The sequence below is a fragment of the Convolutriloba macropyga genome, chromosome 11, assembly GCF_964194025.1.
Source record: "Convolutriloba macropyga chromosome 11, txConMacr16.3, whole genome shotgun sequence".
Classification (NCBI taxonomy): domain Eukaryota; kingdom Metazoa; phylum Xenacoelomorpha; order Acoela; family Convolutidae; genus Convolutriloba; species Convolutriloba macropyga.
This window is the reverse complement of record NC_134478.1, coordinates 53628100-53652775: the sequence shown is the minus strand read 5'-3', so window position 1 is coordinate 53652775 and position 24676 is coordinate 53628100. Positions and strand designations below refer to the sequence as shown.

General features: G+C 34.3%; 1 protein-coding gene across 1 annotated transcript in view; it reads right to left on the bottom strand.

The window, feature by feature from the left end:
- The window catches only part of LOC142349499 (uncharacterized), a 32973-nt gene that overhangs the window by 7027 nt on the left and 1270 nt on the right, over window positions 1–24676 (bottom strand). The window contains exons 2-5 of the mRNA XM_075401093.1: window positions 15321–15515; window positions 9638–9799; window positions 7141–7296; window positions 1990–2084 (exon numbers count right to left, since the gene is read on the bottom strand). Coding sequence (XP_075257208.1) covers window positions 1990–2084; window positions 7141–7296; window positions 9638–9799; window positions 15321–15465 — 558 coding nt within the window. The 5' untranslated portion in view covers window positions 15466–15515. The remainder of the gene's footprint in view (window positions 1–1989; window positions 2085–7140; window positions 7297–9637; window positions 9800–15320; window positions 15516–24676) is intronic.

The following is a 24676-nucleotide window of genomic DNA, read 5'->3' as shown; positions in this document are numbered from 1 at the left end:
ATATCCCTTCCGAAAGAAATAGAATATCAAGCCTTCAAAAACTACAACAAAAAAATGCGTCATTCCTTGAACAGGGAAGTTAACGGGTTTTGGAATTTTTTTTACTCTCCTCATCGAAGAACTGCAGAGAACGTTGAAATTCTGTTAATGAAATCGGTATCTCAGCCAAAACAAAGAGAAAAAATATAAACAAACAAAAAAAATTGCCAACTTGTTTGATGACCGTTTCTCACAACTTGGTAATTTCAACAAATTAATTAGTGAAAATTTACTGAATCCTTCACGTCACAGAAAAAATCTCCAAAGAAAACAAATGTTTGATTCATCACGGACCAAGAATGCATCCGAGGCATCAATGAATTAGACAACCAGGAACCCCAATGGCCAAGACTTATTCCTTATCGCGAGAAATATTCCTCTTAGCAAGCATCTCTGTTTCAAAATTAACGAGAGTTTCTGTAGGTCAATTTTTCCAGAAACGCTCAAAGCTAATCACGCTTCTCCATTTGGCAAGAAAAAGGAACCAGAGGAACTGGATAAGGACATTGACAGTTTAGTAAAAGAAAAATCTTATGAATTTCTGGAAAAATATGGGTTCCAGACTAGAACGCATTTTTTAAGGAAAACGCAATCAACAACTGATGTGATAGTATAAACCACTGATTTTTTAAGAAATCGAAATGAAAACACATTTTTTCAGCTAATTGTTTGAATTTGTCAAAAATTTTGGATTCTATTGACCGTATCTGATTGTTAGAAAAATCAAATTTTGTTGGGTTTGACGAAAAACATCTTTTATCGATAATTTTGTTCCGCTAAGAAGACAAAGTGTCCTTGTAAACAACACTGAGGTCACTAAACTGTATTAAATAGAGGAGTTTCCCGAGATGCTTTTAATTTGTTCATATATGGATTGGACAACTCTTTGAAAAAACATGTGAACTAGTCCAGCATGCGGATGGCAAGATGTTATTTTCAACATCAACAAAAAAGACAAAAGTAATATAGACTTTGAGCAAAACCTTCGGCTGCTCTAAAATTAACTTTTCAGACTGAAGTTACAATTATATGGCTCAAAAACAGAAATTATCAATTTTAAGCAACAAAGAAAAGCAAAAAAAACCTAGTTTAATTGTTACTGGTCCTCAAGAGTCAAGTTTTGTTAAATTCGAAGGAGTTATTCATCCAGATAAAAACATAGATTTCCAAGAATATTTAAAAAAAGCTCCTTTACAAATGGCTTGAGGGATAAAAACCATATATGCACTTCGAAAGTGCGTCCCAATAGTACTAATAAAAAAGTTCTTAGTGCTTTCGTAAGAATCAATTGACATTATTCTGCACTATTAGATCACTCAATAGGCACAGTGTTGATTCTAACTCTGGAAAAACAAATAAATTGGAGTATTTGGGCCAGTAATAGTCGAAAAATGAAGTAATCATCGCAAGAACTTAAAACTAAATATTCTCTTCTATCTATGAAACTTTCTCAATCTCTCTGAAATTACCATTCGAAGACTCAAAGGCTCAATTGCCAAAAAAAATTCTTGAGGACTGGAATAATTTACCTGTTCAGCTAAAATCCCTAGAACCATATAAATTTTGCCTCAAATTAAAAATGCACAGTGTTATAAATCATACAAAAGAAAACAAACCAGTTTTTTCTCTAAAACTCACTAAGATTCAGATAATCTTTTCCTTCCCAATGAGATATTTCCTGATAAAATACTTTTGAACCATACCATTCTTTTGCACTGAACTCCAGGCGACATCAAATGGTTATTATGCAAGATCTTACATGATCCTGACAGAATCTGGCAAGATGATACATCATTTTGCCAGATTTTCGTCCAAAACTTTGCCAGATCTTCCACGTTAACCGTTTTTCCTGCAGGAATCTTGCACGACAACCATCAATCTTGCAATTATATGCAACATGATTGAACTTGATCAGAATGAGACTCAAAAATTTGAAGTAGAGATACTAACTGAATGAATTCGTTGTGCATAGTCGAATGCGTTGGGGAGGTAGTCCGTCTTAGACATAAGATCAACTGCTCCCTCTGTTGTCTTTGTTAAGTGCTCTGTTTTTAGACAGCTAATCATTTCCTTTTTAAATAAAAGTTGTTCACGAACTGCAAAATGTCAACAAATTTGGTCTAAATTTGAAAAACATTCAATTTTTTCATTCTACTGGTTGCTGCACGTTTTTTGGCAGGCCCTAAAATGAACAAGCCTTAAACTTGAATGACCGCTTTGCCGTGCAATAGGATCGAACGTCTGTAAAACATAATCAAACATTTTTAATCATTCTGGCAAAATTTTGAATCCATCCCAATTTTTCCTTATTATATGCCTGGAAATCCTTGATTTGTCGAGTTGTTAAGTGCGTACGCAAAAATGATATATCATAAGAATTTATGGAAAATTATGAGAAGGAAAAACAAATTAAATTGCCAAATTAAATTTTTTTCCCGATATTCTGCTTTTTTTTTTAAAAAAAAAACTATTTCCAAGCAAGTATTTTAACTTAAAATTTCATAGTAATTTTTCTTTTTCATTTGCTTTCTAAATAATACGCACGAACTCAACATCTTAAAAGAAGGATTAATGAAAATGTTTGCTCTCAAAAGCACTCCATTAATAATAGTTCCTGAAAATTTTCGTCGATCGCAAGCATTTTGCAAACATTACAAAAGTTTTTCATACAAATTATTTTTCTGAAATCTGTTCCAAGAACATTTAACAGTTTCCAACTTAATTGGAGCAGAATAAAATTTTTTCATTCTTTGCAAGATACTAATCATACTTTGTTATATTCTTGTAATTTTTCAAACATTTTGCAGACTTTATGCAAAATTTGAATCCACTTCTAGCTTGGGCCCCCATTTTTGTGGTCAATTTGAAATTATCTGAAACTGGGGCCTAATTGAGTCAAACACAGATTGATAAGCTCAAGAGATAAACTTAAAGCTGCATATCAGCATGATATTTTACATATGGTTTGGATTCAAAGGGTAACAGAGATCTTGCTGTTGTTGTTGTACCTGTCGCATACAGCTTCAATTCGCAGGTTATTTTGGCGGGATACAGGCGCTTATTGTCATTTTAATTGGTATCTATTGCCATTTTAACTGATTACGAGGAAGAGATAGAAAATTTTCATAAACCTAATACCGTTCAACAAATTAATACAGATGAAGCTTGTTATTTGGACTACTAGAAAGGACAATAGTAAAAATCATATAACAAAAATAAATTAAGACCAAAACTCGACGTCTATACATAAGAAATCATAACGAAATCAAACTCGCATCAGATAAAACCCAGACGTCATCAGAAATTAAATGGGACTTGGCCGCGAGGCGATGCGACTGGGTAACACGTCGACAAAAAGAAGGGAAAAGGTGCAAAGTTCAAAAATACGTTTTTTTTTCTTGAAAACAATTAAATTCAAAATGATTATCATAATTTGATATTAATTGAAATTACTAAGATAATCAATTAAATCTTCATAGGAAGCAATTGAGACCTGTCTTTAACCAGTGTATGTCATACGGCTACAAAAAAAAGAACAATTAGCGTCAAAATTAAAAAACACAACTAAGGTTTGAGCGGAAATGGCAGTGAAGCCGAAAAAACCATAAATTTGTCACAGACAGCATTAAAAATTTTCAGTTGCGCAGTATTTCAAAGCCAATGTGACCTACCATTAATTTTATTTTTTGAGAAGAAAACGAAATTCCTTTAAAAAATACAAATATACATATAAATCTCGGATAATTCATAAAATCTCGAAGTAACAGTAATAACAAAGCTGAGAAACAAAAGATTAAATCTGAAACTATCATAAAAATAAAAGTATAGCTCAATGGAAACGGTTTGAGACCTGTCGTTACAGAGAGTAAGCCATAAATTGACTGATAAACAATATAAAAAGTGGCTAAGATCAAAAATCCAATCATGTTTTTGAGACAAATTTTTTCAAAAGTCATAACAAAGAAACGGTTTTAACAAACGGAGATCAATTAAGTTGCCAAAACTTAGGAAGCCAACTGGGTCTGTTGTTAAGGAGACAAAGTCGCGAGACTACAAAATAACAACAAATACAGGTGGAGGCCAAAATTTAACAAGCAATTTTACGACACAACATTGTTAATTATTAGATGTTAAATGCAACAACGGTAAATTGCCACTTGCTTGTCATCTAATCATCAATATGTTTTCCTATTGAAAGCACAACGTATAAAAGACATCAAAGGAAACCCAATAATTGGACATTATAGAAAGTTTTTTTATGAAACCAAATGGTTGAATCCATTAGTCAAAGCACATAACCAGCCACGAAAATAAAGATCGCATCAGCAAGAATAGTTGAGAGTTTTTATATGGTGAGATTGAGTTACAAGGTAAAAGCAAAAAAGGAAAAGTTCAATTTGTTATAAAGTTAATTTGAAAGTCATTAAAACAAATATCCATTAAAACAAAACTGGATATTTGTTTTAAATGAAAGTCATTAAAACAAAACTGAAATCTAAATAGGTACAGTTATACTTCCAGGTGATGCAATTGAGACCTATCATTAACACATATATGTTGAACAACAACAAAAAGAAAGAGGAATATAGGAAAATTTTGAAAAAGTCCATTAAACTTTACGCGATAACTGTGTCTCAACAAAAGGCATAAACCATACAACAAAAACAATTAACATTTCGAGATACGCCTTCTTTGGTCAACGCTTTGCTTTTTTCAACTATGCTTTTTTCAAGATTGATCTGTGAATATGTGATAATTTGATAAGGAAAAAATTACAAAATATGCAAGTAAGATCAAAATTAGAAAAATTTCAAAATTTATCAGTATCAAAACCATGAAACGAATAGTTAAAAGTAAAACCGTTGCAGACATAAGTTTATAACTCACAGGAACTGGTTCTTCGCCTGTTCTTAGTTAGACTGAAAGTCACGGACATTTTCTTTAAACAATTATATTTAAAGTCATAAAAGACATTAGATAACAACTGAAAGCGTTGTCTAGGATCACTTATACCTCTAAAAAAACCAATTGGATCCCTAATAGGATAGACTAAATCATTTCACTACAAAAAGTGTAACAAATGAAAGCAAAATATAAGAAGTCCACAAATTTTTACGAAAACTATTTGTCAGAGCCATGTAAACCATGAGCTTAACTCTGAAGTCATTGTCGTTGGGCTTCATTTTTGGTTTATATTTTGTGTCAATCATTCAGCCCTGAGTTGAAATTCTGTTCAAAATTTTACATAAAAAACTATAAATGCGGAAATAATTTTTAAAAGAAAAGGTCCGGACACATTAAAATCTTTAAAAAATTTTACCGTAAGGATCCATGGTGAGATAAAGATCAACCCTTATTTTGCTGAGTGGCTACGAAAAAAACTGGATTTTTTAATTGGTTGCGAAATTGATCAGTTCTTAAACAAAATTTTTCAGTATGTCAAAAGTCAATAAAGTATTTAGTATAATTATCGATTTTATATTTGAAAAAGTTTGGCCAAATCGTAATTCCAAAAGCTCTTAAAGCGAGCGGGAGTACAAACAGAATATGATCTCATTTTTAAGGTACCTAATTCCATTAAATTTAAAGAAAGTGGGCTAAAAAGGCATATTTGATCCCAATTTTGAAGAAAGATGTCTGAATTTTGAAAAACATAGCTTAAATTCTAGCCATAAAACTCGGATCCAACCCTTCAAAAACTTTCTTTTATCTTCAAAGATAGAATCAATAAGATTTTGATCCAAAATACGGAAAATGTGAGTAAACACAACGGAATATTGTCTACTATTCACAATACTTTAAAGCTCGCTAACTCCCTATGGAAAGCCAAAATTAAAAAAAATGTATTCCATATTCTACGCTGGACTGAATTTCTTATGATGCCCTTTACAACTCTCTACGATGATTATATCGATCGGCCAAAATTGACTGAACAAGTTGAGTATATAGTTCCCCCACTAAAGTGGGTCGGAAGAAAAACTTATTTAAAAAGCAGATATAATTATATGCAGTGACTAAATACTTTTAACATTTTTCGCAGATTGTGGAAAATTAGCTTATATCAAAGCACATAGTCAACGAAAATGAGGAAAAACGTGAGCGACTGCGTCATTTACCCTAAAATTGTCCTCGAAAAACAACATTAGCCATATGTTGGGTTAAAATGCGGTCACCTCTTGAGGTTTATTTTTTCTATAAGTTGAAAACTGATTTCTGTCAAAAAGTTTACGGAGACTGGCCAAGATTGTCGACTCTAATTTTATTGACCAGAAACTATGATATTTTTAAAATTTTGGCAGCGTTTCATTGGTGCGCATTAGTAACTATATGGTTGCTTAGGATCCAATACAGGTTCGAGGTTTTAAAGAGAAATAATATAAGATTTTCGGTGAATAGAAGTGAAAATAAATAGTTGTTAGCGCAAACTGCCCTCTTTTTTAGTGGTGAAGGTTGTGAAAGCGGAGAAAATTTTGCAAAATCTGCAAACTTTAGTGATGAAGTTAAAGCATTCATATTTCACTTCTTACTAATATCACCTCCGTCTCATTAATGCCAGTAACATGTCACCTTTACTGCAAATTATACGCGTTGAATTTTTGAAGGATTAGCTGTTTTTAGTTGTGAAATTTTCATTTTCACCACCCGAAAGGAATTAAAAAAACAATTGCAACTCTAATTTTCGCAAATCTGCCAAAATTTCACCTCTAAAAGTTTTGATGTATAATTTTTTTAGAAATGTGTTTTCGTAAGATTTGCGAAAAACAGCTTTGATGTTTTTTTTTCACAGAGTTAACATTATTCAGCGCTATAAATTGCAATTCTTCAAGCCATTCACAGCATTCACCTCAATTTTTAGCGTTGACACCTCGACCCGGGCTGACAAAATGACAAAAAACCTACTGTGGAATATGGCCACATTCACAACTTTTGATTATAAAAATTGCTTTAAAGCTGAAGAAAGGTCTATGCTTTATATAATTATCTAATTATCTTTAATAAATCCTGTTTATGAAACTAGATGAGAAAGAGCTTTGCTGAGCTGATTAGTTCTGATATTTTTGACTTTGCAGAAAAATAGCTGGGAAAAGGAAATAAGTTTGCTTGGGTAGTCCTCCATGCGCATGTGAACAACAACCAGAACACATGAAGAGAAGACAGAGCAGTTGTATTTGTCTCTCGCTTTGTTCACGATCCGAGTGGCACCAGATACAACACGGTCGTGGAACTTCATCCGCTTTCTGAACTCAGAGAGGAATCCTGTAAACAGTAATATATAAAAATTTACTGTCACTTTTATCATTTCACCATACCCAAGTTTAGTGGGTTTAGAATTGATTTAGTTCATTCGATTTTAAAATTAGTTTTTTTTTCAAATATATTTATAAAAGCACAGTTCGTTATTTCTATGTTGTGTACATGTTTTCCTATCGTTGTTTGTTTGTTACTCCCAGCCTGGTTGAGAAAGGAGGATGGGAACACCAACAGAACATACAGTAAAAATCTCAAAGTTAGGTTTTTACCTGGGCTTGAGACAGTTTTCCGACAGAAGTTTGCAAAATTTTTTTTAAACCTTGTTTTTGAGGGCACGGACGATAAAAACCCGACTATCTTGCCAGATTCATACACGAGAAAACTCCTATTGTGTAAGGTTCTTGCAAGAATAAACGCCTATCTTGCAAGGTTCTTGAAAGAGAAAACGCCTATCTTGTAGGACTCTTGCAAGATTACTTGCCTACCTTGTAAAGTCTTGAATTTTCACGCCAATCTTTCAAGATCCGGTAAGAATCTTGCAAGAATCCTGTAAGATTATACAATTTAGGAGTACGAAGCCATTATAAACACCGTGGAGGGTTTTCACTGGCTTTTCCTGATTGCGATTACTTGTCGTTGATTACTTCTGGCTAGCCGTGTTTGCAGTTGTTATTGAACATTGTTGGGCATAAAGGTAAGTTTTGTCAGGGATAGGGAAGAAAGAAAGAATAAGTAGGTAAAAAAGGAAAGAAAAAAAGAGATTGAATTAAACTAACGATTCTTAAAAGATCTTGAAAGATAGCCTATAAATACAAGACTCTTACAAGATAGGCAAGTAATCTTGCAAGAGTCTTACAAGATAGGCAAGTAACCCTGCATGAGTCTTACAAGATAGGCAAGTAATCCTGCAAGAGTCTCACAATATAGGCAAGTAACCCTGCAAGAGTCTTACAAGATAGGCAAGTAATCCTGCAAGAGTCTCACAATATAGGCGTTTTCTCTTGTAAAACCCGTACATGATAGGCGTGTAGTGTCGACTAAGGCGCCTCTCGTCAGACTTTCGTGCGCTCATGATTGCCTCTGATCAAAAGAACATTTAATTGTTTCTTGAGTTAAGACATTCAATTTTTTTTATATGTGTTCTTTTCGAAGTCAAGTGGTGCCAATCTATATTGGTTTCATTGATGTGGATAGAACATGTTATTATAATGCTTAAGATCATTTTTTGTATTTTTTTCTACAAAAAAATGCCCTTTAAACGAACATATTGTTTTAAAACGTTCTGAACACAAAGTTTGCTATGTTTTGTCTGCGCCCAACAAAGCCTCTGATGAGTATTTTGGTGAGTTAAAAATCTCTCTCAGATCGACCTTGGGGAAACTTATATACTTCTGAAGCTGCTTTCCTTTTGCATATTAACACATTATAAAATCTTTCAATTGGTCTGTTAGTCGCGGCAACTTTGGAAGTAATTTTAATTTAGATACCAGTACACGAATAAATTTAGATGAATAAATTGGAATTAAAATGGTCAAAAATAGGAAAGTTTTCTCTATGAGAGTGGAACATTTGAATAGTTTTTGTAAGTTACTAAGCCTTGTTAAGTATTATTCTGAAATACATTTTCTTTTTTGCAAAATTGTTGACCGATCGCGAAAACGACGTACATTACTTGCATGAAAATTTTCACCACATTTTGATATATTGTAACAGCAGTTGGAATAACGTAATCGTCATTTTGAGGAAAATTTTGGGTTCTTATTCTAAATAACTTTTCTTAAAAACAGAATTAACTAATTTTCCCTCTCATGTGGCAGGATTAAAACGCAACTAGTAACATCACAGAAGTCATTGATCTTTTCCTGGCCGGTTATACTGTAGGATCTAACAAGATTCATGAAAGAATGTTGCAATAATGTTGCGATAACGTAGCAGGTATGTTGCAAGAACGTTCATTTCGGTATACCATCATTCAGATTCTCTCAACATTTTGTCATGTGTACATGCCATTTTGCTACCCAAAACTGCTCGCTAAACTGGGGGGAAATTTTGTTTGGACGTTATTTCGCCTAATTAGCGGCAATAATCTTTGAAGTTTCGTTTTTTGATGTCTCTCAAAATGAATGAAAAGCTCTCATATAATACCTGATATTATTAGTGTCCAAAATCGACTTAACACGAATAACTGAAGCTCTAAAAAAGGATTTAAACTCCGAATATGCGTATTTGCAACTAAAAAAGATACGGTGTTTGATTCAAACAGAAAATTTGTGCGTGTTGAATTTTTTTTAATCCTTCAAAATAGGAGTGATAGATCAACTACAGGTGATCCGTAACAATGCAATACCTGTTACAATCCAGGGTTGGAATTGAGGATAAGTTGGTAGCTCAACTCTCTTTCCCTCCAAATCAGAGGGCATTTCACCATAAACTGAAGTGCCTCTCTCCCACAACTCTTCTCTCGTACCATTCAATGTGTTTTTTCTTGCTACTGTTCTCAGGTCGCAGTCTGAAACCACAACAATGAACATGTGATTTAATTCACCGCCTCATGGTTTTTTGTTGTTGTTTTTGGGAATTTATGAAAACTAAAGTATTCAAAACAGAATTCGTTTTTGCAAAATTGGAACAAGAAGCTATTTTTAGTAGGCGTAGTCACATTGTTTTGCGGCTCTCTTCTTGAGAATTGAGAGCTCAAGTGAGAGCTCAAAGCTCAAGTGGGGGGGGGGGGGGGGTTATGTTGAGAGCTGAAGTGGGGGGGGGGGGGTTTACCTTGAGAGCTCAAGTGGGGGGGGGGGGGGGGGGGTTTGAGTTAAATGGCTGAGCGGAACTACACCAATTCTCTGAAAATCGAAAATTTACATTGTGTTGCTATTTGTCATTTATTATCAACTCTAATTGTGATCAACTTTTATTCGCTTAATATGCAACTTATGAAACTTATGAAAGTCCAACTTTTTTCCTCAAAAAGCTACACCAAAAACACTTAACACTTGCTGTTTTAGACTACGCTTACACAGGATAAAGTACTTACAATTGAACAAGCAGGCGCGGTAATGTGCGATTGCACACAAGGTTCCGACCCCACTTATCCACAATTTTGGCGTAATTGTCTACCAAATGAGGAATAGATAGAAAAACCATAAAATTCACGTATTTTTTAAAAAAAGAATATGAACAAAAAGATCGCCTCCATAATTCAATCGATTAATTATGCCGCATTAGATTGACCAGTTCTTCCATTATTAAGAAGGTGAGGAAAGACGAAAAACAAAATCAAACAACAACAACAAACATTATTTACATCCAAAACTTATTGTCCGTTTTTAAAAAAACAACTTAGTATCAAAGCTAAGAAAGCGTCTTAAAGTGAAAGTAAGCAAAATAACTTGTACTTAATTGGAAAAGGTAGGAGACCATAATAAAGCTCGGTAAAAATTTGACAAAAAAGAACAAAAACAGTAAAGTTAAAAAATTCGATTATTTTTTTTAAAACAATTAATTAAGTAATAAAAGCCTTTAGAAATCAACTAAGATATCCTATAGGTTCAGGATTCTCATTGCTTCTATAGAACGACATCCAGACATGTCTTTATTCAATTTCTCATGCGGTTAAAAAGAACAACAGAAAGACAACAGACAAAGTTTCAAATAAAGCTTACCAGAAAACGCTCTCAAGCCGTAAAGCCAAATTTTGGCCCTTAAAATAGGTTCGATAGTGCCTTCCTTGAACACCAGCAACGTAGCAAGTGACCTCTCATTAATGAGACTAGTTAATAACTAGAAAAAAAGAGAAAAAGGGCAAATTTAGGTAATACAACTGTTTTTAAAATCTAAAAATTGTATTGTATTGGTGCTCTGTCTTTTTTATTTTTGTAAGATGTTTTCACACAATTTTTCATGACTTTGAAATTTCAAAACGGGATAAAGAGGTAACGCTCAGCGATTATCTACTTTCATTAGAGGCTCTTAGCCGCGTTTAATAAGCCTTAAAGTACATAGATTGATGAATCTACTGGGAAGACCGTAATTCAAAGTTAAAGGTCATTTTTAGAAGCTTTGAGCTCAAAATAATGCATTTGTTCAATTTTTTTTGTTAATTTTCAATTTTTTTGATCGAACAATCTCAAATTGAGGTTTCTAAAAGTTGGCAAAGGTCTTTTGCAAAATTTTATTACTTTTTATGGCCATTTAGGAGCTATATAATTTGGTACTCCAAGCATAAAAACGCAAAATTATACTAATACTTACAATTTTTTTCAAATTTTTTAAAAAAAAATTTCGAAATTTTTTTGGTTTTTTTAGCCCCTGGTGTCAAAATATCTCCTCTTAGAGTTAATAATAGATTATTGCATAGTTCCTAGTGGTAAGCGAATGGTTTTCATTATAATAACATCACGAATTTTAGCAAAGTTTTTTTTGTCATTTTGTAAGTTTTTTCCAGCCCCAGGGGCCAGAAAACCTCATGTAGGGTTTGATATTAGGTTACTGTATAGTTTCTAGATGTAGTGGAATGTTTTTCAAGATTTTAACAGCACAAATTTTGAGCATTTTTTGACAAAACTTGCAATTTTTTTGATTTTTTCCACATTTGTTATTATTTCGTTTTTTCAGCCTTAGGGGTCAGAAAACCTCTTTAGGGTTTTATTAAAATTACTGGAAAAATGTCGTTGGCCCTTGAATGGTTTTCAACAATTTTAATATCACAAATTGTGGCAATTTTTTGATAAGACTTGCAATTGTTTTTCAATTTTTTGAAATTTTTGTCAATTTTTAGGCATTATCTAATTTCAATGGCCAAGGCATATCCTCTAGATTTTGACCAGAGGTAACTGCATAGTTTCTAGTGGTAATGGGGAATGTGCTTCAAGATTTTATTATTACAAACTTTAGCGATTTTAAAAAAGCATCTTTTTGATAATTTTCTGAAAGTTAGTTATTTCTCTTCACTGGACAGGAAACCTCCTAACGGGTTTGCAGGTATGCTACTGCATAGTTTCGAGTAGCAAAAAAATGGTCATCAATTTTCTACTATCACTAATATTAGCGGGTTATTTTAAAAGCTTTCATTTTTTTCGTGTTTTTATTTGATACAATTAGAAATTTTTCCTTGACCAGGGGCTTCAAGAATTTCCAGGGTTTGATAATAAGTTACTGTATAGTTGATAGAGGTAATTGAATTGTTATCATTGTTTTAATAACACGAGTTTTAGCCGTATTTTGAAAAAAAATTCTGATAATTATTATGTTCCAAGTTTATTGATCTTTATGAGCCAATGAAACTCTTTAAGGTCTGCAACCGGGATACTGGGTAGTCTCTGGTTACAATAAAAGGATTCTGAAGATTTTAATATCCCAAATTTTAGCAAGATTTGGTTATAATTTTTGATTGTTTTAAAATTCTTTTGTCATTTTCTGAATCTAACGATCTTTACTGGCCCACGAAGCTTTTTTAGGTCTCGCTGACAGGTCACATGACAAAACTAAAGAGTCAAAGAAATAGTTTGAACATTTTTTACAGCAAACTTTCAAAACATTGTTTAAGTTTTGCACTTCTCAGTTTTTTTTATGCGTTTGTCATATTTCACGATTCTGTGAAACCAATCTTTTTTGACACTTGTGTTTGAACCAATATTATCATAATTGACCTGTAATTAAAGAGACTAGGTAACAAATAGAGAATAAAAAGAACAAATTGCAAAACTGAAAAGTGTTTTTTTGGAAAACAATTGTTTCCAAAAGTCATGAAAGCCATTAGCTATCTGCTGATATCAGAATATCAGCTCAATTAACTTCCCATGAAAAGCCAATGAAACGTATCATTATACCGAACATTTCATACTACTAATACGACAAACTAATAGCGACAGTTTAAGACAAGTTTAAAAATTCAAATATATTCCTCAAGGATATTGTCGAAGTCTTGAAAACGATAATCTATATTTTTAAGGACTTTAATATGTTCATTTTTTTTATTTGGAACGCCAAAATGTGATATGTGATATGTCAGTAATATGATAATGTGACAAAACTATGAAACTTGAAAAATAAGCAAATACCTAGAAATAAAAAAAAATGTGAAATCTAGTGGTATCAAAGCCAAAAACACCATAACTTAAGGCATAAAACCGCAATAGATACTAACTTTAGAAAATTTATTAGAAAGAAGAAGCACTCTTTCTTTGCGGACACTAAGCTACAAGTTGACCAAATTAAGAAAAAAAATAGAGGCAAAGTTCAATAAGCCAATATTTATTTAAAAATCAAAACTTTTAAAAGTGAATATGATCATAAGATTTCAAGTAAAAAACTATCTGCATTATTTTGGAGCTGCTTTGGAAGCCATATGGAGCAATCACTACTGAGTTTTGATTTGAAATGTTCTGTTTTGTATTTAATATAAAAATGATCGATTTTTTAAAAATAGACTGACTGATTACAATGCGAAACTTCTTGGGTTTTAACAGTCCAAGATTGGTTCAAAAGCAGCCCTGCTAATGCTATTCGTCCATTAGGAACACTTAATATATTGAATGTTATAGATATAGATAGTTTGTCAGATTAAAAAATCAAAAATAAAAGCTGCGTTTTTGATAATCAACGAGTAAATATTGCAAAAAACGGCAAAGTTTTAATTACCGAGCACTCTCAACGGATGTTGAAGTAGGTATAGCCCCCCTTGGTGCCTACAAAAATTGTGCCAGTGGTTTTTGGGCGTTTGATTCCCGCAAATTTAATCAAAGTTGAGTGAAAACGCTAGTTTGTTGCTATTTTTTATGACTAAGGCTTAATTTTTAACCAACATTTTTGACAAAAAATTTTAATAGAAATAGTCGACATTATTTTTTGTTTTTGAAAATACAATCAACAACACTATTCTTCAACATTTTAACAAATTTTTCCAAAATTGACGAAACGTCAGGCAAAAACTCCGGAAAATGTGAATAAAAAGAATGGAATTCACTCTACTTTTCTCAGAAGTTTAAACCTCAAAAATTCCCTGTAAAAAAACGGAAATAAAAAAATCTTTTCAATTCAATATTCTACTTGGAGGAACTTTCTAATGATACCAGTCTTAACTCTCTATGACGAATATACCGATCGGCCAAAATTGTCCGAACAAAAAACCCATTTGAGTATATAGTTCCTCCCCCTCAAGAGGGTTCGAAACAATAATCCCTAGACCCGATTGAAATCCGTTTTTTTGGTTTGTTTGGACTCCCCATACATAGGAAAATTTTTGTACCATATTTTAAAAAGCCCGTGACTCGATTCAAATCCACTAGATTTTAAAATAATATGCAACTAAACTTTCTCATGCAATTAAATTTAAAAAAAATCTAACCTTTTTGTAAAAAAAGTGTTAACTTTTTAGACTTAATTACATAGGAAAACTCTGATCGTGAGTATTGTCTGATTTGAACTACAACTTGATCAGATTAAATTCCACTTCTTTTGAGAAATATTAACGAATTTAACTAAAAACAGATTTTGATTGGTCTGGTCTACTAAGGACGTTTAAAACAGAACATAACGAAATTTTCTTACGTGTGAAAACGAACATACCGCACAAGAGGAACATATCAACGAGTTTCTTACGTTTGAAAACAGGCACACCAATTCTAAGAGACCGATTATACTGACAATTCCTTACGTTTCAATAAGAACATACCTAAAAAACCAAAAATCTAAGGGACTCAATATACCGACAATTATCATAACTTTAAAGTCGCAACTACTAAGTCTAAGATACCGAACATACCGAATTTTAGGATCAAGTATCCCAACGATTTCTGACGTCTGAAACTGAACAAACCGAATATACCGATGATTTCTTACCTGCAAATCCGAGCATACCAACCATTTCTTAGGTCGGTTTTGTTTGATCTTCTGGAGATCCTTAGTTTGTGCATAATTGGCGGGACGGGGGGGGATTTATGAAAGCTTCATACTTTTATAATTTGTTCATATTTAGATTATTGGGGTTTATTTGGAGGACCCTAATATGCTTTTTACCCCCTCAAACTGACCTTTTGGAATCCGCATGCAAAAAGTAGAAGCATCGTTTTTGCAAATGACTCTCATGTTGAAGACATTGTTTAATATTCTGTACTGAAAAGGGTCAACAAGTAGTCTGATTCCGAATCTCAAATAAATCTGAAACCCCAGAGCCATCACTCCCAGCTGGTTGCCAAGGCGACCTCGGCAGTCGGAAGAAGAGTACCCTAAGCATAAAGTGTATGTTTCTCAAAAATGCTGCTAAGGAGTACATAAAACATGAATGCTGCATAAAACAAAAAAAACACAGTTGCTACAAAAACAGTTCGAGATGAAAAAAATGGACTTGTAGCAATACTAGAGAAAATGAGGCCAACGTTCTCGGGTCCGGTTTGAAGATTGTAGGTGGGGTGTTCCATGCTAGTAAGAAATTTGCTGGAAACGTGAAAAAATGGAAAAGATGTGAAATATGCAGTTGTAGCCGCTGAAAGATAACACAAAATTTGCTGAACGCGTTATTCAGGGCGAGATTTATTGGAATTTTCTTTTTAGAATTTAGGAAATTTAGCAGTTTTTTTGTGTTTACCATATATTCACGCCTGTAGAATTTATAATGGAAGTTCATCGAAACTACGTGACAATGAAACTTTTAGTTGTTAATTAGTTTGCAGAGTTTAGGAGCTTATTTTGAGTATATTGATTATGTAAACGAAAGCAACAATTTTGAGCGATGTAACTTGGGGTCGAATTTATCTTTATTTGTTAAGTAAACAAATGAAACACTAGCTTCGCAAAGTGATCAAGTTGTCAAAAATAGTCAGAATGAAACTCAAAGGTCATTAAACTAAAAGATCCAAATATGATTACAGCAAAAAGAGGAATCGAGGAGCTTGGGAAAACAATGATATTTATTATTGAATTCTCCCAAATTCCAAAATTGCACACCTTAATGCATCTTTGGTATAATAAAAGTGAGTATTTATTCCCCAGGATATAACGGGTATCTTAACTAGGAATATTTAGCTCACAAAAAGGGAAACAACCCAAAATTGTGCTTTGATGTATTTGTGGTTCGTTCAATTTTGCATTTTTCCAGGAAAAAGGATAACTGCTTGCCCCTAATAATAAAATGGGGAACAGAAAAAAGAAAAAGAGATGAAAGTTCGTGTCACAAAAGTTACTTTTCGTTAAAGCAATGACATTGTGTTGTTTGAAAAAGAAAATATTTATCAATTATTTTAATCTGCATTTGCGCATGGTCCGAGCAAAGATTTTAATCATTAAAAACTTATACTTTAATGGTGTAATTCAGAAAAGGTTTGGCTCCTATGCGCAACAAATAAACGGGTTTGGTCACATAACAAATTTTAGCAGAATAGAAGGGTGTTTGAAGGGATATACATGAAGAAATGAAAACAAAAAAAGAGAATGAGTCGAAAAAATATTTCTTTTTTTATTGCATTAGTTTTTATTGATCTAAGCCCAGTAATTCTTTACTGGTTGAACAATTTCAAGTAATAATTAAGAAGCGATTTTTTCTTTAAAGGAGGAAATTGGTTGAGATCTTTAGAATTAGGGCAATTAGTTGTTTGAGTTCTCATATTCAATTTTTGTCAGTCAGGTCAAATTTATTAGGAAAGCTTTCGGAAATCCAAAGTGTCTACTTGGAATGGGAGCTAAGGAAAAGCAACATTATTGTAGTTTTGGTAACTGTAGAAGAAATTAATATTGTCATGAAAAAGCAGTAATTAGGGGATTGGAAATTCAAAAAGTGTTAAACGGCAATTTTTAGTAGAAATCATGAGTTTTGAAAAAAGTTTGATAATTGAGGCCCATGGAATGGACAAATTACTTGTTAGAACCCTTTTCAACACCTATTTGAAGGAAAAAGAATAATACAAGGATTGTTTGAAAGGAATTCTGACAGCAAGAAACTAGTTTGTGGGAAATATAAGCGTACATAATTTTGCGACCCCGCCTCACGTCCTTAAAACCTTACTTCCTAAAGTCCGCTCGAACTCAAATTTTGACTGGTGTTTCTTGGGACAAAGAAAAAGGCAGAAAGATCTAAAAATTCCCTGATTTTTTTCACCATTGTGATCATAAGGAGAATTGTTAAAAAATTTGTTATAACCGGAGATTTTTCTACGCTTACTGTTGCACATATACTTTAGATCAAATATTCGAAAAGGAACGACACGTTAGGTTTTGCTGATAAAAACTGATAAGTCTGAGCACCCCTAAGCACAAGAAAAACGCTCAGAGAAAGACTTACGGGGCTGAAAAACAGCGGTTTGTGAGTCGAAATTGATAAAAACTGCTCAAGTAGAGCAATTGGTTCTAAGTGAGAGAATAATTGTAATCATTGTGTGAGATCTTTGTGAAAGAACATAGTTTCGTAAGTTGCAGTGAATGAGACTGCAAAGTTATTGAAAATCGCTGGTTGCGTATATTATAAGTTTATTGCCAGTAATACAGCTAATGGGAGGCAGAACTTGTTATAGTTGTTTGGATTAAGAAGTAAACTGACTGATTTGTGGATAAATGCGGACAGAGAGTTTGAATTGGTTTGATTTAGTAAAGACCAATAATTAGTTTTAATAGAAAATTCTTTTTGGTTGTTGATATTAATCATTTATCCGCCTCTGGCTATAACTTTACTTGTTGGTGGTTTTTTTCACACTTTGATTATGAATTCAACTACCGAAAGCAAAGTTTTCAAGCAGCTGAGAGAGCAACATTTTTTGGGGACAACACAATAAACTCCCTACAGCAAGAGTAACCACCAAACAAATCTTTCGGAATTTTGATAGAGTTTTGGGCGATAGCCAGTCCCCAGCCAGAAGTCTACTAACGACAAAAAACAAAATGCTACAGTGGCGCTACTGGCTGGGATTTCTTGATAAAAGGGGAGTTATTCAGGAAACTTAAATACGAGTGTGAAAAGAGTTCTGAGAGACTTGCAACAAGTGCTCAAAGGTGGCGACTTTCGAAGAAGATTCAGTCGAGGAACACGATGACGATAGTTGTAACGAAATTACAAGTGTTTTGGAACGAAGAACATTGAGGGAATTTGAGCAACAGAAACAGTTAATTTCGGGAAACCGCTATTTTGGAAGACAGTCAGTGATTTTTCTCGGTACGATGATTCTAACTGAGCGTTGTGGTGGTAGTACCCGAGCATATAGATTGAAGAGATTATTCAGACAAAGACGAGAGCAAGAGCTGAGATTATATCCAACAGAAACTGAAGCATCAGAGGAGCATTCAGAGTAGAAGGCTGTATTTTGGAAAACAATGGCAGGATTCGGGTTTATAAAAAATTTATTTTCACCTAGATATGAAGTTTCGGAGGATTGGCGTCAGTATTTGTTGGATGTTTGGGAAAACTTCTTGTGGACAGAAGAAGAAGTCAGGAGATACTTGCCAGCGAAGTTGTGTGGTCGGGCTCTTGATGCTCTGAATTGCTTGCTAATTGAATTTTGGAAACCTGATCGTAAGTACCGTGCTTGAGCTCTTCAAGAAATTTTTGTACTTCTTCGACTTAAGACTGTCCAAGTTTCCAAAGATATATAAAGATGCCTTTGAGAGGTTCTTGATAGAAAAGGAGGAGTATGCGGATGCGGTTTTACAGTGTGAAATTGACAGACCATTGTTTGAAAGTGACGTTTGTTGACGGAAAAGAGTTATCGAGCAAAAAGATGACTCGAACATTAAAAAATAAAAATTTTAAATTTATGACTGATACTGTCTAATTGGCAATAACCAGAAACCCAGCACAGACCTTGACTAAACGTTGGTCTGCCATAAAATCTATTGGTTCGGGAGTAAAAGCAGTGCTTGAAGAAAAGCCGAGGTTCAGAGATGTAATGCAAAAAAAGCACTTCAAAACGGACTGAAAGTTTGTCCAGTGTGAAGACTGTTGCTGATTCAAACGTCATTGGTGGCAGTCAAATGTTTGATTGTGATAAAGAAATGGAGAAGCAGATTACGGCAAAGACCAAATCCGAAAATGAACAGTTCACGGAAATGATGGATCGATGCATTGCACGGTGGGACAATGGCAAAAGCATAAAAGTTGCAGAACTTAGAAGCCAATCACTTCAGGAAATTGTCAGCAGTGAGTCGGAAGATGATGCGGTGTTTTGTTACGACGGTTTTTGGCCAATGACATCCGCTTCTTCGATAGCGATGATGAAAACAATTTCTTTTTGCATGGACGAGGACGTGTTTCTTCCAAACATTTGTGATCTGCCCAGTGAATCTAAATCTTTTGAGTCCACTCTAAAAAAAAAGAATTGACAGTTGGAAACCCAAGCTCTAAAAGGTTGGTAACGTGTGAATACATCACGTCCAGTCCTTGCAAGCCATATTTTGGCATAGAGATAGATGTTGGAGAAACAGCTATGCAGCATTTTATTTTGCGCAAAAGCGTGATTGGGTACCAGCAGCAGAAGTTACCTTTAGTGCAAATTCGACTTCTAACAGTTCAAGCCAAGTTAATCAGTACTGGGTCGCAGAAAACTGATCGACTTAGTTTGACCCAAACTGCATCTGAGATAGCTGTGCGATCTTACAATTGAGTTTTGTAACTTTCACAACAGATGATGCTTATTGCAAAGCGGGCAAACACTACAAAAGCAAGGCTGCACTGACAAACGCGGATGGATTTCCAAAAGGCAGCGAAGAAGAGAAATCGACTACACAAGCAAAAATAGGCAATAACTTTTTCACCAAGATCTGGAAAAAAACGCAGGTGATGAAACAGACAACAATGAAAACGACGATTCAATTATTTTCGCAACTGTTGGAGGCAGAGTTGATACCATACAAGAAGGTGAAACCTGTATTGGAACTTCGGGTAAGCGGCTAGCGCCTGCAACTTTCAAAATGGTGGAGAATCAGAGCTTTGATGCAGAAATAGCGATGGCTGATGAATAAAATATTTATGATGTTTGTGATCATTCAACTGCTGAAGAATTAGTGATATCCGACGCTTTCATTGATGGCCGAGATGAAAGTGTTGTTGGCTGGCATTTTGTGGTCTTCGGTTTGGTTCAAATGAAGTTGGAAGAGCCAGATGGCAAGAAAAACAGTTCGTTAGACTCGGAGCCTCAATTATTCCACTCAGACGAGAAAAACTGCAAACTGAGTTTCTCTTATGCCGATAGTGATAGAACTCGTCATAGCAAACAAATTTTGCAAAGCGCCATTGATCAGTCACTGATGATGGGGCAAAGCAAATCTCTACTGCAGAAGTCTTTATCCGAAAAGGTTCATATAGCGAATCGGAGTGTGAAGTATTCCAAAACCAGAAAGTAGAATTTGGTGATGATAATTCGTTGTCACCTTCAACGGCAAGTGACCTAGAGCTGAAAATGCCAAATGATTGAGGAAATGCTCTTGCATATTCTTTTGAAGAGAAAGTAGTGGCAGCACACTTCGAGAGTTCGCATTCGAAGCAAAATAATGAACGGGAGCAGTCCTCGAATTTTTAAGTCAACAAAACAATAGGCATTGATCGAAATCAGTTTTCGATGAAACTATGCGGCCGAGAAGAGATAGTACAAAATAGGAGGGAGTTGTCGTGTCGGTTCTCTCCGAACTTGTTGAAGGCGAGTGACAATCAGAGAAGCCTGGTGTTGGAGTACCCTGAGTTGTGCACGCTGTTGTGCGGAAAACAACAGTTGTGCACGCTGTTGTGCGGAAAACAAGTGTCAGTCGGAAAGAGAAAAAGACAGAACTGATTTTTGAGTGTTCAGTGGTCCAGGGTAGTGTGACGCAAACGAAATGAAAGGTCGAAGAATGAGACTGGAGGTGGACGTCCATTCAAGCTTCGGAGAAAGAAAGAAGAGTTGACAAAGTCGTTAAAGTTGAACTGTCTTTGTTGGGAGCTAGTAAGTATAATCTAACAAGGCCGCAGCTCTTTCGATTGTGGGTTATTATGCCATACATTAAACTATGAGCTCATAATTGAATCAACAATACTGTTGTTAATAATGAGGTGCACATGCTCTAATTGAAAAAGAATATTGTAAACAGATGGCCAGTTTGATTGCAATGTTCGAAATTAGGTTAAAGTTAGACAGAGCTAGGGTTGTTGGTATAGAATTGTTTTGCACGTGAGCTTTTTTAGCCCCTTTTTTGCGCAAAAACAATTGGTTGACTGAGTGACTTATATGATATTGCCTATAGCCTCTTTTAATTGTTTAATCACTAAACGGTGCTCTGTGCACTATCTAACACTCATATACTTGGAGCTCTATTTACTGGTTCACACTAACGGAGGTTCATTAAAATCCATAAAACATTTTGCAGTGGAGAAAGCGCTAAAACACAGGGACCGACAAAAGTTTTTTTATTATTCGGGAGGTTAATAGTCTAGAAAGGAGGAATGCAGAATTTATAATGGAATATCATCGAAACTACGTGAAATTTAAGAATTGAGTTGTTAATTAATTTGCAGAGTTTAGGAGATAACTTAGAGTATATTGATAATGTAAACGAAAGGAACAATTTTGATCGATGTAACTTGGGGTCGAATTTATCTTTATTTGTTAAGTAAACAAATGAAACACTAGGTTCGCAAAGTGATCAAGTTGTGAAAAATAGTCACAATGAAACTCGGAGGCCATTAAACTAAAATATCCAGATATGATTACAGCAAAAAAGAGAAATCGAACAGCTTGGGAAAAACAATGATATTTTTAATGAATCCCACCCACCCAAATTCCAAAATTGCACCCAATTAAAAGCCATTTTGATATAATAAAATTGAGCATTTATTCCCTATAGGCAGTTAAAAGTTCAGAGTTAGTGTTTAGTGTTTTAAGGAAGGAGATAATAGGTATGTTAACAAGAAAAAATTAGCGCACAAAAATGGACACAACCGAAAATTGTGTTTTGAATTATTTGTGGGTAATTATTTTGCATTTTAAAGGAACAAGGATAACTGCTTGCCCCTAATGATTACCCACAGCATGGAGAACAGAAAACAGGAAAGCGATGAAAGTAGTTGTCACGAAAGCAATTGTTTGTAAAAGCAATGAAATTGCATGTGAAAAAGAAAATGTTTATCAATTATTTTAATCTGCATTTGCGCATGGTCCGAGCAAAGATTTTAATATTTAAGAACTTATAATTTAATGATGTAATTCAGAAAAAATTTGGCTCCTACGCGCAACAAATAAACAGGTTTGGTCCCATAACAAATATAAGCAGAATAGAAGGATGTTTGATGGGACACACATGAAAAAATGAAAAGAAAAAGAAAATGACTTGGAAAAATATTCCTTTTTTTACTGCAATAATTTTTGGATCAAAGACCGGTAATCCTTCACTGGTTCAACGAGTTCAAGTAAATTTTCAAATACGATTTTGTAATTGCAGGAGGAGATTAGTAGACGTCTTGGGGTAAGAAGCATTTAGTTGTCTGAGTTCTTATTTTCAATCTTTTCCAGTCAGGTCAAATTTATCAGTAAAACTTTGAGAAATCCATAGCCTCTACTTGGAATTGGAGCTAAGAAAAAGCAACTTTACAGTAGTTCTGATAACTTTACAGTAGAAGTAATCAATATTGTCAAGAAAAAGCAGCAATTAAATATTGGAACTTCAGAAGTGTTAAACGGGAGTTTTTAGTAGAAATCATGAGTAATGAACAAAGTTTGATATACGAGGTGCATCGAATGGAAAAATTACTTGTTAGAACCCAATCCAACACCTATTTGAAGGAAACAGAATAACGCAAGGATTGTTTGAAAGGAACTCTGACAGCAAGAAAATGAATTGTTGGAAATATAAGCGTCCATAATTTTGCGACCCCGCCTCAAGTCCTCAAAACCCTACTTCCTAAAGTCCGATCGAACTCACATTTTGACTGATGACTACTGGAATCCTTGCTCAAGCAATCAAAAAACAATAGCTTCCTTTTCGGCACCCGAAACTATTCTTTACCCCTTTTAACGCAAACAAAGGAGGCGATAACAGATTTTTTTGTGAGTTTCTATGAAAGAAAAAACACTTTTACCATAGTCAAAAAATCTACGCGAAAACCACATTCAAACGTCAAGAACAAAAATTGGATATTTTCCAGTTTCAGATTTTTGACGCTGACGAAAATCCAACAAGGAAAAAGATTTAGAAGTTTCTGGAAAGATCTAGAAAATCCAACAAAGAAAAAGATCTAGAAATTTCCAGAAAGATCTAAAATTTCCCTAATTTTTCCAGCATTGTGATATTAGGAGAATCGATAAAAACTTGTTAGAACCATTTTAACATCATAATTGGAAGCAAATCAACCCTAAAACAATCTAGACATAGCTGTGAAAACATAAAAAGAAGCATGCAAGCATAGGGATTATGTGACATGAAACATGAGTTGTTTTGATTCCTGAAACTAGCAAACCAATTACGCCACGGAACTGCGGTCAACTTGAGCAAACAATTAGGTTAGAAAAAAAACAGACGTGACCAACATTCTACGCCCACGGTTGCACTTATACGTTAGAGCAAATGTCCGAAAAGGAACGACACGTTTCATTTTGCTGATAAAAACTGATAAGGCTGAGCACCCTTAAGCACAAGAAAAACGCTCAGAGAAAGACTTACGGGGCTGAAAAACAGCGGTTTGTCAGTCGAAATTGATAAAAACTGCTCGAGTAGAGCAATTGGTTCTTAGTGAGAGATTAAATGTAATCATTGTGTGAGATCTTTGTGAAAGAACATAGTTTCGTAAGTTGCAGTGAGTTCGACTGCAAAGAATTTGAAAATCGGTGCTTGCAAAGATTATAAGTTTTTGTCCGGTAAAACAGCTACTGGGAGGCAGAACTTGTTGTTGTTGTTTGGCTTAGGAAGAAAATTGACTGATTTGTGTATAATTGTGGACAGAGTGATTGAATTGGTTTGATTTAGTGTGGACCATTAATCAGATTTATAAGAAAAATTCCTTTTGATTGTTGATAATAACCAATTATTCGTCTCTGGCTTGAACATTGCTTGTTGCTGGTAATACATACTTTTGATATTAATTCATCTACCAAAAGCAAAGTGCTCAAGCAGCCGAGAGAGCAACGGGTTTTGGGGACAACACAGTACACTCCCTACAACAAGAGTAATCACCAAACAAATCTTTCGGAATTTTGATCGAGATTTGGCGCTAGCCAATCCTCAGCTAGAAGCCTTCTAACGACAAAATACAAAACTTTACAACTCCATTACGTTCCTTAGTTAGTGAATATTGGCTCTTTCAAACATCTCTTCCAGTTTTTGATTTCGGCGCAAAACCGACAGGCGTCAAACGTTATGCCTTGTTTTAAAGCCAATTAGAAGTATCTTTATACCCTTCATACCCTTGACACCCCTAGTGGTGGTATAGATTTCAGTCAGGATG